We start from the raw sequence: 16,260 nt of genomic DNA on the forward strand, positions 1-16,260 counted from the left end.
TTAGAATTCTATAGAATCACAGGACATTTGCATGATTTTTTTTTTGTTATTTCTCATTTGGGTTAAAAAGAGTGGGGCAGTACAAGTTCAGTTCTGTACTGCAAAAACACGGCCAAAGTAAAAGAAAAACTGCGAAGATTTCTTTTCATTTCTTATGTTGCTCTATTTGGGTTCTGATTATGAGTCGGGCTATGGGGAATTTGCTGTTATAAAATGGGTCCCCGGCCCCAAAAAGATTCAGAACTTTTATCTCTTACACTTGCCCTACAATCTGAACAAATCATTGCAGAATAGAAGACCATACATCTGTAAGGTAATACGTTTGAAGCACAGAAACACAGACCCAGGCTCAATACAAAAGGGGAATGTCCATTGACTGTTCGCCGTGTTCTTTGTTACAACACCTAAGATTGCAACACAAACATTCTCACTATAACGACCACTGCAGTAAATGTTCACGTCTTAATTTCACCATACTGAAACATCACTTCACTCCTCTACCTAAAATCACTTCAAGGGGGCCACTTGCACTATGCTTTTCACTGTGAACAGATGAATCCTAATCATATCCTTGAGGTCTGCTTGCTTTGCCTTCATATAATTATAGCACAGCAGTTAGCAGTGTGCAGAACAAGTTAATTGTCTCCAAATTAGCATGGCACGACGGGCAGAAGCACAGTTCCTCTACTCAATTAAACTGGAGTGGTAAAGAGAGCTTCTCATGTCAGTCACATGTTATCTGGCCTAAGTAGCTTATTCAAGGTTACAAGTTACACAATAAATAATAGGTAAACCCTTTACATGCATCTTGCATGTCTACCTGGCGTAACATGGTGCCATTACAATGCGTTGGACATATGCGAAATGATTTACTTGAGTCCTTGTTAATTACAGTTTAATATGCAGGTCTGGCATGTTACATCAGACACTACAGGCCTATACTTTACAAAACATGGCTGAATGATGTGTCTAGCCCCTTACTGTCCAGATGGTGGCGCAATTACACGTGAATTTAATACGTAAACTTACTAAAAAGTGCCCCCCCTCACCTCGTTTGTCATTACATTTGGTTCTTCTACTCACAAGAAACAAAGTTACCTCATAAAGCCTTCGATCCGCAATGATGGATTATAATTTAGTTCTAGAACATAATTAAAACAGCGGGATGTGCAGTTATTTCAGATACACTTTGAAAACACTTGGAAAATGGAAAAAGGGGTTAGTGAGGTTGTAGCTTCAAGAGGAAGTCACCAACCTATAACCCTGGCAACGTCCTACCAACTACGTGGGACCCTAGTGAGCAACACGGCTGAGGTGATCTCGTACCCTACGGGTGTTGGAAAGGATTTATTCATTCATTTTCTCAACTATAAATAGGCGTTCATGCAGAATAATTAAGGACTACCCTTCAAAATCTTTTTTTTTTTTTTACAATGTTATCTTCACAAAACACTGGAAAGAGTCCCGTAAATCCTCTCTCTTCTTCAAAGCCCATTGGAGGAGGTCAGAGGAGAAGGCACTTTAGGTATTTCCTGTCTTGTCTAAAGCCAATGTTGTCACAAATTAATTTTTGAGTTCTACTGCTTGGTTGGTAGATCATGGCGCATGCAAAGCCAGGGGTGTGTATAATACGATTTGTCTTATTCACTCACCCCCGTAAGTCAGTTTGGAAAACAAGGTGTGCTGAATGATGGAAAATGTTATGTTTTTTCTTTCTTATGGCACCTGCAAGTGTTATCACATTCATACCATGATGTGTTCTCAGTTATCTGTAGCTCCAGGAACCTTTGTCCCACTGGCCTCTCTATGTGCGGTTCCTTAAGAATCGGTTCTGATAATTCCGTTTATTTTTATTCTTTGCATATTTTACATCTGTTCAGTCACCATGATTAAAAATAACTATTATTTGTCTGTTTGTCAATGCTGAATGATGAATTAAGTTGGGGCATGACGATAACTAAGGTGATGGCGACTAAGATGTAAATGGTGCTTAAAAGGTTTCAAAATAATTGCATTTAAAGACATTAATATGGATGCGGTATCCTGAGTTGGGTGTCTATAGGTCAGTGGTTCTGGAGAAGTAGACACTGAAAGCAGTCCGTGTTATTGAAAATTATAGAAAATATCACAGAAACAGTGTTGCTTGCAGCTTTACTTGTCCTTTAATAGCAATTGGAATAGATAAATACAAATATTATTGTCACATGATTTTTTGGTTAAATGTTACAATATTTAGATATTGAATTTCATGTGTTTGAATTTGAACTTAAGAAAATCTTCAGTTGTTTTGTATGCAAGGCTTCAGACCAGCGTTTCAAACCCTCGCCCAGGAGACCACCAGAAAAACAGAAACATGCTGTAGCCCTGCAATGACTAACCTGGTTCAGTTAGCTAAGTAGAGCATCAGCGCGTGTCACTGCAGGACTCAAGCAAAAACAAAGATATTTTAACAATTCTTTGTAATGATTTATTAATAAATGCAACTAGTAAGCACTTGTTGCTCTATTGAAATATAGTCAACTACACCTAGCCCTGTCGCCCCAAAGCAAAATATACCAACGTGGTATCGAATCTTGAACTGACCTTAACCAAACACGACCATCAACAACGGAAACTTCTTTTACATCATTTCAATACTGATTGATTATTGTTGAGGTGATGAGATGACACCTTGCATGTTACGAAATGTATAATGTTTTGCCACCACTATAATTAATAATTCAGTGATGTGAATTCATATTCACGTCTTGAGGTCAATAAGCTTATGTTTATTAACAAAGACCTAAAGTCCTTACATTCATTTGTTGTGTGGTCCATCAAATAACAAGAGGTCCATTAACATGGTTGTGGGTTTATCAGGCTGATACCATTATTTCAAGTAAGTTCACTGTACCAGTCCATTAGTTTGCTGATGATAAACGATAGTCTACTGTAATAGTGAAAAGTCTCCCTAACTAGTTCCAATCAAATCTGCCTGGTTTCTCTGACGAAATAATGCGTGCAAATCGCCCTCTAGAAGCAATGTTTGTAAACACAGAAAACGGTCTGTGGTAACACTCACAGTGAACTCATCTACAACTCCATGCACTGTGATTGATAAGACTGGTTGCCATGGTAATGCCCTTTCTTGTTACACAAATGGCTTCTTAGTACTGAGTGTGATGATTTGATTGCTGCAAAGAGGAGAAAAGAAAAAACACAGAGATAAATGGATCTGATGCCCACAAGGCAGAGGTGTGTATTATATTGTCTGAGGTAATTTTACTTGACAGTCTTTCTTTCTTGTATTAATAAATACATAGTATTTACTAACATTGAGCATTACAAAAACTGTATGGTATTTTGTAGAATTCTATAGAATAGAACATACAGTATATTTTTGGTATGTAAGACAACATTCGCCGATATAATATGGTATTACAGAAAAGGTGAATATTTATTCTCTCCCAAATCTTTTTTCTTCCATCCATTTTTGTGAATTGAAAAAGTGTAACTTTGCTTCATTGCATGTCCATAAGAGTGAATAAGAATTCACAAAATTACAATATGCCTGGGAGAGTCAGAAATTAAGTAATGTGTCCTCAGAAAACACATTTCAGCAAACGGTTCTGCTTCTAATTATGCCGCTTACTAAACCGTGAAGTACTTTTCAGCATTTATGCATGGAGGAGAATGCATTTCCCAGTCAAAAAATGCCACTCAGCTTGCATTTGTCCAACCTACCATGAAGAGTTGCTAGAGCATGAGGAGGACACTCCGTCCGACACCAACCTCATCCTCCCCAGACAACGCTGAGACGCTATTCACCGCTGCACACAATGCCGCAGGTCATTGACCTTTACCTGTAAAACTGTCAATACATTTGTCGAAGTCAACCTTCCTCCAAGAGGGAGTTGGTGAATAAACTATGAGCAGAAATGGTATTGTGTGTATGTTAGCCTATACAGGTTATGTTACAGTGCTGCTCAAGGGCACATCACTATCCTTCCTTTCGGCCCCCTGTATAAAGCCAGAGCTGTCATCAGTGTGCATCTGACACAAAGCACACACACCAGAGGCATTAAGAGGCAAAGTCATTAAATCTGCTCTAATCAACTCTGCTCTCAATCCTATTTGTTATGCAACGACAGATACCTGCCATAGCAGTGAACGGACAAAGAGTGAACTTGATTTGACTTCTACAAACATTTGTCTTGAAGCTTTGTGGCCCAGTAATGCAGTAACAGACACACCGCATTGACGTCAGCGCTCAGTGAAAACAATCGTTGTCAGGACAAAAGGCTAAGGGTCAGCTGAGACAGCACTGTGTGGGCACATGCTTTTAATATGCCGTCTTAATTACACTGATTTTTAAGTACCTACAGTATGATACTGTAACAATACCAAAACCAAAATACCTAAATACTCCAAAACCAGTAGAAATTTTTCTAAATGCTTACGTTGTGTCAGAAAGAGAGGGCAGAACTTCTTAGTTAAAGTTGTTATTGTGGAAGCCAGGTTCAGCACACAGGCCCTATCCTGTAGCAGCTCTGTTTTAGAATGATCTCCACAAACCAGAGAGACATTTGAAAACCATATAGAAGAGTCTCATCTAGACCTATTGAAAGTCTCATACTGACCTTGTAATGGGACTGTGAAATACTGCTATCACCATGGAGACCAGTCCTGAATAAGGCAATGAGTGAAAATCTAATCTTTTCAATTAGATTAATATAGATGTAGTAAAGAGGTCAATGGAACTCAACCAAAACTATGGAAATGCCATGGAAATACACAGGGGACAGATGTCGTTGGAGAAGAACAATTAGCTGACATTCAGGCTATTGTTTAAGTGTCCATTTTACACTATGCTGAGGTATAATATGAGTATGGCCCTTGTATGGATGTAAACTTCAATACACAGTGCCCTCCAGAATGGTCTGACCCAATGGTATCGTTCAGCAAAAAAAGGCTTTAAAGAAAAACCATTGATCAACCAAAAGGTGACTTGAGTACCCACAATGTGGGACAATAATTTGACAAATTTACGATTTCTTTTGTTTGTGCTCCAACACCTTGTTAAATTAGACTGATATATGCAGTATATTGTCTCCTGTCTCATTAGTGGCTCATCAGTTATGGATTCAGTCCGTCCTAAATGGCACCCTAACCACAATAACTATTTTGGAGGAGGACCCACAGGGTTTTAATCAATGTAATGCACTAGATTGTAGTGTGCCAATTGGCATGCAAACATTTCAGTTTCAGAGGGAACATTCTAGATTGGTGTCTGCATGCGCTTCACTGGAAGCTCATCAATGATGATTGGTAATCACCAATGCAGAGAACTGCAGAGACGTTAAATCAAATTTTGGTGTGAGTGCAGGGTGATCCTCCAAAAACGATCCGAATTCTCTGGGCCAACCGGAACAACTGAACATCCAGCCATGCATCTCGCCTCAAGGAGTCGCTAGAGTGCGATGAGGTAAATCCTACTGTATGGCCTGTATGTCATACAGTATGTCATTCCTTAATATGGTATACAATATGTGTACACAATCCCTGTAAATTCCTCCGAAATGAACAGCGGCATATTGAATACTGACCTTCCCTCATTCTAGCAGTAAAGAGAGATTAGCATGTGCGGGCTAGCCTATTTAGTTCACACATTGACTACGATCTGTCCTCCGGAGTTGGCCTCCTAGGCATCATTATCTCCCTAATGATAGGAGAGATAGTGACATTAGGATGGAGATGTTACTGGAGGACACATGACAGCCTTCACACGGTGCGGGTCCCAAAATTCACTGCGTTAAGTCCACAGGGCTCGGGTCAAAGGCATTACATCTAGGGAATAGGCTGCCATTTGGGACGTAGACTGTGTGCCACTGCCACAAACGGCTCCTGTGACCTCAGTCTCGTGTTAGGTGGTGTTATCTTACTCAGATAGACCTCATCTGACTGGGGTCAGAGCTGCACTGGTCCTGGCAGCTAGTTAGCCTATGTGAATAGGAAGAATTTAATGGACAGGATGAGGGGTCAACTTCCACAGGGATCACACATGCCCACTGTAGTTGCTTTTGATAAAAGAAAAATCCATTAGTGTTACATATGTAAAGTTTTGTCTTAGTAGTGCTCTTCTACTGGCGCAACAGTGATGACTTAGTGGACTTGTTGCTATGGCTACAGTACCTGAGTATGTGTGTTCATGTGTGTGTTTTTGTGTTAGAACAGATGCCAAAGCACTGAATTCCATTACTCCCACCATTTTGTACCCCCCCCCCTCACCCATTAAGCTGATGAATCAAAGAGGATCAAAGGGTTATTTAAATGTAATTAAAGACCCTCCTTAACACATCTAAGTATAGATCAAACATTATGTTCTTATCCGGCCAGAAGGATCGGAATGAGGAAAGACATTATAGTAAAACTGTCCCGTTTCATGAACTTACATTTGCAAGCTTTTGCAAACTTGCAGTGAATTCCTACTCGGATTTAGAGACGAAGGATTTATTTGTCTCATATACCACTTAGGATACAACTGGCACTTTATTGAGCCTTGCTTTTGAACCGTGCTCCCAACCCCATAGGAGGTAATCACGCGTCAACACGACGAGACATGGCTGGAACGGAACCGAGCGTCTGTAGTAGCTGGCCAGCCTGTCCCCCAACGCGGCCCTCACCTGATCCTGGGGTCTCTGGCTGCAGTTCTTCCCTTCCCTGGCTGCAGCCCAGGCCGGACGCCCACCGTGAGGCACCTGCTCGTCAGCAGGCGGGGCGAGGGGTAGGATGGCTGGTGCGAAGCAGGGTGGGACGACGGTGAATCACCTGGCAGGACAGTACAGCAGACGGTTAGAGCCCCACCGAGACCCAGCGAGTTGCATCCTGAATCGTGCACGCGCGTGATCCCCGGTGGCCTCTCCCCTCACCTCCTCACAATATCACTGAAGGAGGTGAGGACAGAGGCACGACGCATTCATGAAAATACTTTTGAGAGATGGAGGGAGCCACCTGTCAGGGTTAAGAGGAGGACGTCATTGGCAACAGAGCAGACGACACATCTTCGCCGTGGGTTCAGCACGCCGACACACCGGTCAACCGTATGACCATATGAGGCAAGAGTCGATTATACCTGATCCACTTTAATTAGGCAGAAATATACAAACCGTTCGTCTCACCAACGCTAAAGTTCTTTTCCTACGGTAATAATATTAGGCAATCTACACCAAAAATGCTCCCACCGTAGTCCTTTTTATGACGTCGATAACTGATGATCATCTGATATTCTATTAGAATATAAATGCAGTACAGTCATCCAGGGAATGTCTCATTATTCCATCCCACTGGCTGCATTTGGATATGTACGTCATTAATATACTAATGCTTTTCCTGTCAGGCCCAGAGCACAAAGTCATCAGGATCAAAATGAGACAATATTAACAGAAGTCCATTACTGTAATTAAGTGAGTGACTGAGTGAGACAAAGGTGGGTGGGTAAGATAGTGAAGAGAGAGAAAGAAACAGAGGGAGGGAAAAGGGTAGGCCAAACAGAAAGGTTTGTACATGTGTAAGCTTGTTTATACATCCGATCACTGTTAGCGACAGTCAGTCAGTGGTTAAACTGGTTGCCATGGAAACACAGTCAGTGAAGCCCTTTCAACGTTGACAGCACACTAATATAATGGCAAAGCTTCTCTTCCATGATGGAACAGCAATATAGGCCTAGTCTTAGAGCAAATAAATGTTTTCGCTCTCTAGTGAGTAGGAACATTGGGTAATTTCGGAGGCTTGTGATTAGAATAGTGAAGAGGGTTCAGGCATTTCTCTTTCTGAGTCGAAAGTGAAATGTTTGGAAACCGGTTACAAACTACAAAGGAGGCTTGTGTTAGCCTCCTGTGCTGTAATTCTGTTTGTCCAGTGACATAATGCTGCTAATGATATCGGGACAGCTTTTGTTCATGGTGAAATATTAGCCTGTAATGTCATAGGAAGAACAGCATTAGATAAAAGGTTGCTGACAACGGGGTGTCAGTGGAATGGTTGGCTCTTTCATCTCTTTAAACTGACTTGACTTGCAGGAAGTCAGATCAAACAGACTGTAAGGACACACACACACAAATGCCCACACAGACACACATAGAAGTCACTCACTTAAATGGGTAAAAGTGATCCTATACTGAGGAAGAGCAATGACTATTGCGCGCACACACACACACTAAACTAAACGTAAACATGAAAATAGTACTTGATAGTTCTATGATTAGATTAACTCAAATCAAACCCATTACCCATGTTGTGTGTGTGTTGTTGTGTCCTTCCATTGCTGCCCATTAGCAAGCGATCTTATTCTGATTGGATGATGGCTGGTTCCGGCTTTTGAGAACAGAACACGCTAACTGCTGTATCTCTGGTTGCCATGGTAAAATATAAAAACCAGATACCAGAAGTGTCAAATGACATCCTATCAGGAAATATAATGAATGAAGGAAATACATAATCAGTTCTGAAACAGGAACCACAGTGGGGGCTTAAACTTCTCAGGTTAACCATTTCACGCCACCAGTTATTGGCCTAGATGGTTATATGGAAATACTGTAATTCCTATCTAAATGATATCAGTGTAGGCGTGAAATGGAAATCAGTTTGTGATTTCAACACCACTGTAGGTCAATAACATAAAACTTACATTTCTCTATCCTCTACAGAAGAATGCTAAATTAGACAATTGATGAATGTCCCACAGAATTTTACTGTCAAATGGAATGTACTCTGATCTTGTTCTCTGACATTAGATGTAGCAAACCCACATCAAGTTGGGTTTAAAATGCTAGGCATACTTTGCTCAGCCTACACAGGCAAAATCCGTTAATCTGTTTCACTGCATCCATAGAGTAATGGAGAAGAAAAGCAGACCTACATCCCCACAGTCAGCCCTACATCCCCACAGTCAGCCCTACATCCCCATATCCCCATAGTCAGCCCTACATCCCGACAGTCAACCCTACATCCCAATAGTCAGCCTTATATCACCCTAGTCAACCCCTACATCCGCACAGTCAGCCCTACATCCCCACAGTCAGCCCTACATCCCCACAGCCAAACCTACATCCCCACAGTCAACCCTACATCCCCACAGTCAACATCCCTGTGATGTTGGCTGTCAGTCAACACGGTACCAAACAACTTTTCACCTTCTCACCTTTGTCTACTTTTAATGGTGGACATCCAGGGACCTTAATTTATTATTCTGGATAGGACAGAGAACTGAGAGAAGGGGAGTTGGATGACTATGCTATGTTAGATCTGTAATCTAATTGTGTCACCTTATAGAAATCCATTAATAATTTAAAAATTTTTTTTATTTAAAGCATTTTATGGCTAATTTTCTTCTGCTTAGTGGAAGTTAGCTTCAAATCATATCAAGCCTCCCATTCTAGCAACTTTTTTTTGATAAGCTTAAAACAGCCATAAAACTACATTAAAAAAATAATATATGTAAACCAATATATAGAAAAATAGATTTAGATGGCACAATTATTCCCTACACTATTCAGTTCTTCCTTACTTGAATATAAATGCACAGTAATTAGCTGTGGAAGATTTTAGCTGTGGAAAAACTGAAGGATTTCGCTTGTCCCCGTCTGGCATTGTATTGTCAATGGGTTTGAGAGATGATCATCTCTCTAGTGAGAGATAAGAGGGAAGGGTGCCGCTTTTCCATCTGACAACAGATGCCGGTGCGCTTCTGAAAATAGCTTAAAGCAGACACAATCCTCTTTCCTGACAGTCTTGGACTATGGTAATATCATAAAATGCATCAGAGTATACTTATAAAACCTCTGGATTCATGCTATCGCAGTGCTCTTTATAACACATGACAAAATTAACAGGCACCATTGCATCCTGATTCAGAAGAACCATAAATCACTTCATTATTACCTTTTGGTTCAAAGAGCTCTTTTTGAATGGTTGTATTCATTGCCTTCTGGTTCTCAGGGTCCCCTTGCAAATCAGACCCTGAATAAAAACATCTTACAATTTGGTTCCTGCTGCCCTCAAGGCTAAAAGTGATTAAAACTGGACCTGACATTGTTTATGTGTTCTGAATGAGTTTTATTGGCTCACACGCTGTGCCCCTCTTTCCAAGGTTATGGTTTAGGAAGTCAACCGGTAAGTCATTGAACACATTTCAACAACATTACTTGTTATACATAGAGCTTCCAAACGTTAAAAAGATGGGAGTACATATTTTCAAACATTGTGTAGCTCGTAGAGGAAAGACATTCTGGATTGTAGATTTCCCCTTTGATAACAGAAAAAAGGTTTTTCATAAATCTGTAGAAGGCCTGATGAATATGTTTCCAGGGATATGGAATGTAACCTTCAGCAATAGAAGCCCAGTGTGTACAGCTCTCTGGTAACATGTGAGTCTGAGAGTGCTCACCAGCTATTTTAATGACATTGTTGCTAATAACCCAATGCTTTGGTTAAAATAGTCTATTTACAACTACGGACAGTAATATGGAAAGTACATATCGGTAAAAGCTTAAATAAAGTTATTTTAATAAAACACTATTAAAACAAATGTGAACCAAGGGAAGAAGCAAACAGAGAAGCAAAGCAGAAAAGCATGTGTGTGTGCTACTCCAGAATTATTGGCACCCTGGGTAATAAATTCATTTTTGTTTATCAACTTGACCTTGCACTCAAAAGGTATATGTATCCAAATTTAAATTGAGTGAAAAGATTAAAATAATTTACAAATTAAATAATTATTTGGTTCAAAAACATGGTTGCCACAATTATTGGAACCTCTGCATTTAGTCATTAATACACAATCTCTTTGCCAAGATAGGAGCTCTGCAGATGAGTCCTCGGTCCTTTGTGGACACTCCTCACCCATCCTCACCCGTCCTCACCCATCTGCTTACCCCACAGGGTTTCACTGGGATTTAATTTATTGGGATTTATTTCATTGGTATATCATTTATTTGAAAGTCCTTTTTACATCAGCAAAAGACCAAGTGGGGAGGTCTGTAAGAGTGTTACATTTGGTCACCAAAATTATATTGCCAGACATTTCTGCTCATTGAGGCAAAAATGCCTGGGAAGGAGACAAGGCTAGAGGCGGGCTAGTTAAAGACCCCCAAAGACCAGAAAGATAAAATGATCACTCACCACCGATAATTCCAGTCACACTTTTCCAGACTATTGATATCCACATCCATCTGCAAAGACACTGAACTCAATAGTTCACCATGATGGAACATTTATGAGCTAATTAAATTAAGCCTCAAAAATTCCCTGGTTGATTTACTAGACATTTTATATTAGTTGATGATAATGGATGACAATGCCTGACATAAATTAATAAATGATGTTGGCACTTTTAATACAGCTTAACTGTGATTTAAAAAAGGATGTCCTAGGTTAAACATTGCCTGGCTACCCAAATGCCATGCAAAGCCCAAATACATTAATGATGGAACAGGAGAAGACTTCTGTTTGAAATGTCAGGAAAGGTCTTACAACTGGAATGTAATACATATCTGCCAGGAACTTAAAAATAACTGTAATCTTTTATAATATATTCTCCGTTCTATTCCATGCTGTCAAGACGTCGGTGGTTTCCTTGCCATCCCCATCCTTTCCGTTGAATTAACTTCAGCCCACAAGCACCTGAAATAAAAACTACTTTCACGGAAGCCAGGCTCAACAAATGCTATTTTGGCTGTGTCTCAGTGGGAACCACTATTAACTGCTCCTTTTATTACCAGTTGGAGATTGGATCAAACAGGATCAAACATTAGACATAATCCTGACTCCTGGTCAGCATCAACTTTGTTGAAAGGTCTTGGTAATCCTCAGGCACGTGGCACTTTGAAATCCATTCATAAAAAACTAAATCAACTCTCCGGTGTGACAAAATGATCATCTAAGATTAAACAATAGTCTGAACATGTCCTAGAGGTCATGTTCCCTCAGGTAAGGCCTGCTACGTTTCACCCATACACCTCTTAACACACACACACACACACACACACACACACAGAAATCCCTAATAAACATGTCATGCTATGTTGTGTACACCCACTTAACACACAAACCCACCAACACATCCCTCATCCCTTATGTGTTGCACCTTATAAACCCAAACTGGTTCCACATTGAGAGAAGTTTGTTGTTACAGGGAGCCATCTAGTGGCCATGTTAAATAAATATCCTGTGTGTATGCAGTACTTGACGAGAAACAAGCAAGTCATTTCTCTGTAATAAATATGTTACTGTGATTTTTTTTGTTGCTCAAATTCAATTGGCAGAATACAATTTTAAAAAGTTTCCAGTGAAAAGTAATCTCAAGCGCAATTTTTTCTAGGACTGGAATTTTCATTAAAACCTAACTAACCTCTCTGGCCTACGCGTTTGATCAGAGTACCCTCTATTATCATATGATTCTGTCGAAACTCTGAGGATGAATTCAAGTGGCAAGGGGATCAACAAAACCATCAACTTCATGACACACTTGTGACTTGAATGATGCAATTCACATTACACTACTAAATAATCAAACAAGCATGACATGCAAATGAACAAATTCATCAGTCATCTTATGAAAATGTATCCTCACTATTTAGTCTTTTATGTGTCAAGTCTCACAATCAACATCAACAAATGCATAGATCATAAAATAAGGTCTATTTATTCTTATGTATGAAACCACACATAAATGTAAAATGGGATGAAGAGGGCCGCATAGCACCATGGGATTCCACTCGGCTTCTCAATCACTGGAAGGGGCCACTGGAGGGTCTTATTAGGCCCTACACACTTGATCATTTTCCCTCCCTCAGCTTTGGGAAAAGTATGCAAATGGTAAAGGTGTGCATAAAGTGCAAATAGAGGACCGAGGGATTTAGCATTTTCTAAGAGCCTTTTGAAAAGACTGAATCATAAGCTTGTTTTGCATGGGCGGATTATTTAACTGGCTGGGGACATCTCTAGTCCAATTCTCTACCCCAAGTGAAACAAGGTAATATTACCTGAACAAAAAATGCATTGTCATAATTTTTACAATTTCAAAATATAGCTCCAAACACAAAGTTTAGAATTATCATCTAAACAAAAAGTAGAGTCTCTCTCCAACTACTTTGGCTCATCATCAGGTTGACCGGGACCATTGTCAGACTGTGGCATTTACCGTAGTGTGACAGTACATGCAACAGGGCGGCCTACATCTCAGATCTACAGGTGACATACATCAGATTCAGACCTTCTCATTACAAGACAATGCTGTGGCCTGAGGCCGGTAGATGTTACAAGACAGGACTACTCATTAATGTGAGAGGTCAAAGTGCAATATTATGTAATGGCAACTAAGCTACGCACTTAAGGCAACTTGCTGTATGCCTCCTTTCAATATGAAAAAACTGTAGTACTCTGATTTTTTTTACTGACTCTTCTCTACAAAATCTTTCCATTAACACAGTGCAGGGGAATAAACTGTTTGCTGGAGCAACGTGCGTTATCAAAAGCATTATAAAAGAGAAAATCTCAAGTTTTCTCAATGGTACAGAGGATGTTTCTTGTTTTGAAGAGATGCCCATGGAAAAAGACATTGCAGATTTACCCTGGTTTGTACTTATGTTAATTGAACAGCTATTCACTGTGATTGGGCTGAATTCAGTTATTTTAATTACGCTTCATTTGGCTATCTTTAATTGCTTTCCTAGCAGCCTTCCAATAAGCTTGGCAGCAGACAACACAGTAGAGAGCCACAGACCTGGGTTTAAATAGTATTTACAATGATAAAAATACCACGAATGTATGCTGTAGGTTGCCTGGCATGCCAGATGAGCGTTTTAACAACTTTGGGACAACTGTATTGAGACAAACCCAAATCATAGAAAGCATTTTTCATTATTTTAAATCGTAGCTGTACTTAGTTCTGGAGTACACATTAGAGCTTGAACCTGCAGTATGCTCAATCCACTGCCCATAGAAGAGGTGTGTGTCTGTGTGTGTGTGTGTGTGTGTGTGTGTTTTGTATGCTCAATCTACTGCCCAGAGAGTAGAGGAGAGGACACATAATGAATTCCACTGTCTTTGTTCAGCATACTCAACCTTGTGAGTCCAGTGGGCTTGAAAAAAACAGTAAGACTGAGTCATTATCATGGATTTCAAAAGGGCGATAAAGACGACAGTGACAACAACATTGGATTTATGTGTAACGGGGTTGCCATGACACAACAAATGTCTGAATAATGACCCAGTGAACCCATAGACTAATTTACACTAACCCTTGTTTGGCACATACACAGACTATTAACCATTTAGGATATCTAAATCAGCGTGTTTTGATTGTTTTCTATGGGAGTCCTGTCTCAAGGACAACCCCAGCTGTGATTGAACAACATTGCTCTGAATATGAACAATCTGTAACTCTGATTGTTGGCGGTGTAATATTAGCAACCGTCATGGGAACGTTTTGGGAAGGGGTGGACCTCGGTTCAGATAGCTGATTAGTCTACTCCTTCTGGGTGTTGAGAGCTGACAGAGCGAGAGTGAGCCTTCTTGCACTGTTATAAGACTAGATGTTTTCGACGCCATAAATACTGACTAGACGAGTAAGTACATTTTTTAGTAGTAGACCCAGTAGTGTCACTATACTAGTAAAGATGTGCCTCAGATTTGCAAGCTGCATGATGTTGTCAAATCCCTAGAGACTATACAGCTAGACTGCTCCACTGCGGGTGTGATGCAGAGTGTAACAAGGTCCTGTGAGTCTAGGTCCCAAGGAAAGCATTAAATGTGTTTATGTGCTCCACTCATTCTATCATGGGCATTAAACAGTAAATCTTGACAGAAAGTGGTTGTCATGTTATTCTTAGCCTTTGAAATGAGGCTTACAGTCTGGATTTACTGGAAGTAAATGTGTTTTAACATAATTTTCAGGATTGTCCATGCAGGTAAAAACAGTGTCAGGGAGTATTGGACTGTGTCTTTAGGGAGATCATAAAGTCTATATGGAATTAGGCTGATGAAAGTATTCTGAAACTAATCTTGCTTTTTGCGTCTGTTTACTCAAACTATTTGAAACAAAGGATAGACATACACTAATAAAAAAGTAAAAGATTACCCAAGCCAGGAGGTTGTGTGTAGGTTTGGTTGAAATAGCCCTATTAATGACAAATGTCACTGACTGACATAATAATTAAATTCTTTAAATAGTTAGCCCCAAATTGAAATATAAATCACTATTCAGTGAAATGACATTCCCCCTGAGAACGGGATTCAGTGAATGCAGCGTTGATAAGGGCAACTGAAGTTATAGCACTTGCCTTCCTCGCTGATGACAGACACCTTTTGCACCTCTCGAACGACCTTTTGAACCGCATTTTTAAAGCCTGTGTTCGGTCCAGTTTCGATCAGGTGGTCCTCTCTCGCTGCAGTCCACACCGGTTCGTCTCGTTCTGTGACTATGACGGAGACTACCGACGTTTTCCGTCGTGTAAGTGTGGAAGAGAGAGTGCCCATGTGGAAATAAGAATTCCCCGCCGAAACCTGTCAACATGAGAGGTGCCTCTTCCCTACTACCTCAATTATAGAAAACACATTAGCGCACCTGTTGGATGCGTCATTCACCTGATGATTTCTAATAACAAAATGTCCCCATATCGATATGGGGAAAGTTGTAGCAGTAGTCAGTCGGTTGGTTGTGTTGTCTCACTTCCCAACTCACTGCTACTGATGTTCAACAAAAGACAGTTGTCTTGTCTACCACAGCATCCTCTCGATTGGGCGGCAACCCAACCGCTCTGATGTGATTGAACGTGACTAGCGAACGTGCTAAAGGCATTTGGGTATGGGGTATCGTTTCTTATTCAAACAGCGTATTTCAAAGTAACAATAACGTAAGCCTATTAGCTTATCAAATGAAATTCTTTGATGATTTCTAATAAATCGAGTAGCTTACTCATCCTAGTTATAATTTAAGTAACCTTTACGTAATGTTCGGATATAGGGCGTAGGCTATGTGTTTGGGCTCCTATGCGTAGACATAGCCTGTTAACATTGTCATTGTAATCAGGTTTGCTCTTTTGAGGATGTAACTGATCTAAAGCTGATTGGTCAACACGAAAAGAAATGTAATAAAAGTATACACACATTGAAGAGAATAACACTTCTGTAGGAATATTTTATTCAAACACATTCTAAAGACACGCACACACACAAACATTTGTAAAATGGTGAATTAATGCATTAATCGACGAATAAATTGAC

The 16,260-nt window shown here is 40.2% G+C and overlaps 1 protein-coding gene across 1 annotated transcript in view; it reads right to left on the reverse strand.

The window, feature by feature from the left end:
* Window positions 1-15,725, reverse strand: part of pde1a (phosphodiesterase 1A, calmodulin-dependent) — a 63,415-nt gene extending 47,690 nt beyond the window's left edge. Inside the window, exons 1-2 of the mRNA XM_020054530.3 lie at window positions 15,318-15,725; window positions 6,663-6,807 (exon numbers count right to left, since the gene is read on the reverse strand). Of these exons, the coding sequence (XP_019910089.2) occupies window positions 6,663-6,807; window positions 15,318-15,513 (341 nt within the window). The 5' untranslated portion in view covers window positions 15,514-15,725. The remainder of the gene's footprint in view (window positions 1-6,662; window positions 6,808-15,317) is intronic.
* Window positions 15,726-16,260: the final 535 nt, after the last annotated feature.

Source organism: Esox lucius, chromosome 16 (assembly GCF_011004845.1).
Source record: "Esox lucius isolate fEsoLuc1 chromosome 16, fEsoLuc1.pri, whole genome shotgun sequence".
Lineage (NCBI taxonomy): Eukaryota > Metazoa > Chordata > Actinopteri > Esociformes > Esocidae > Esox > Esox lucius.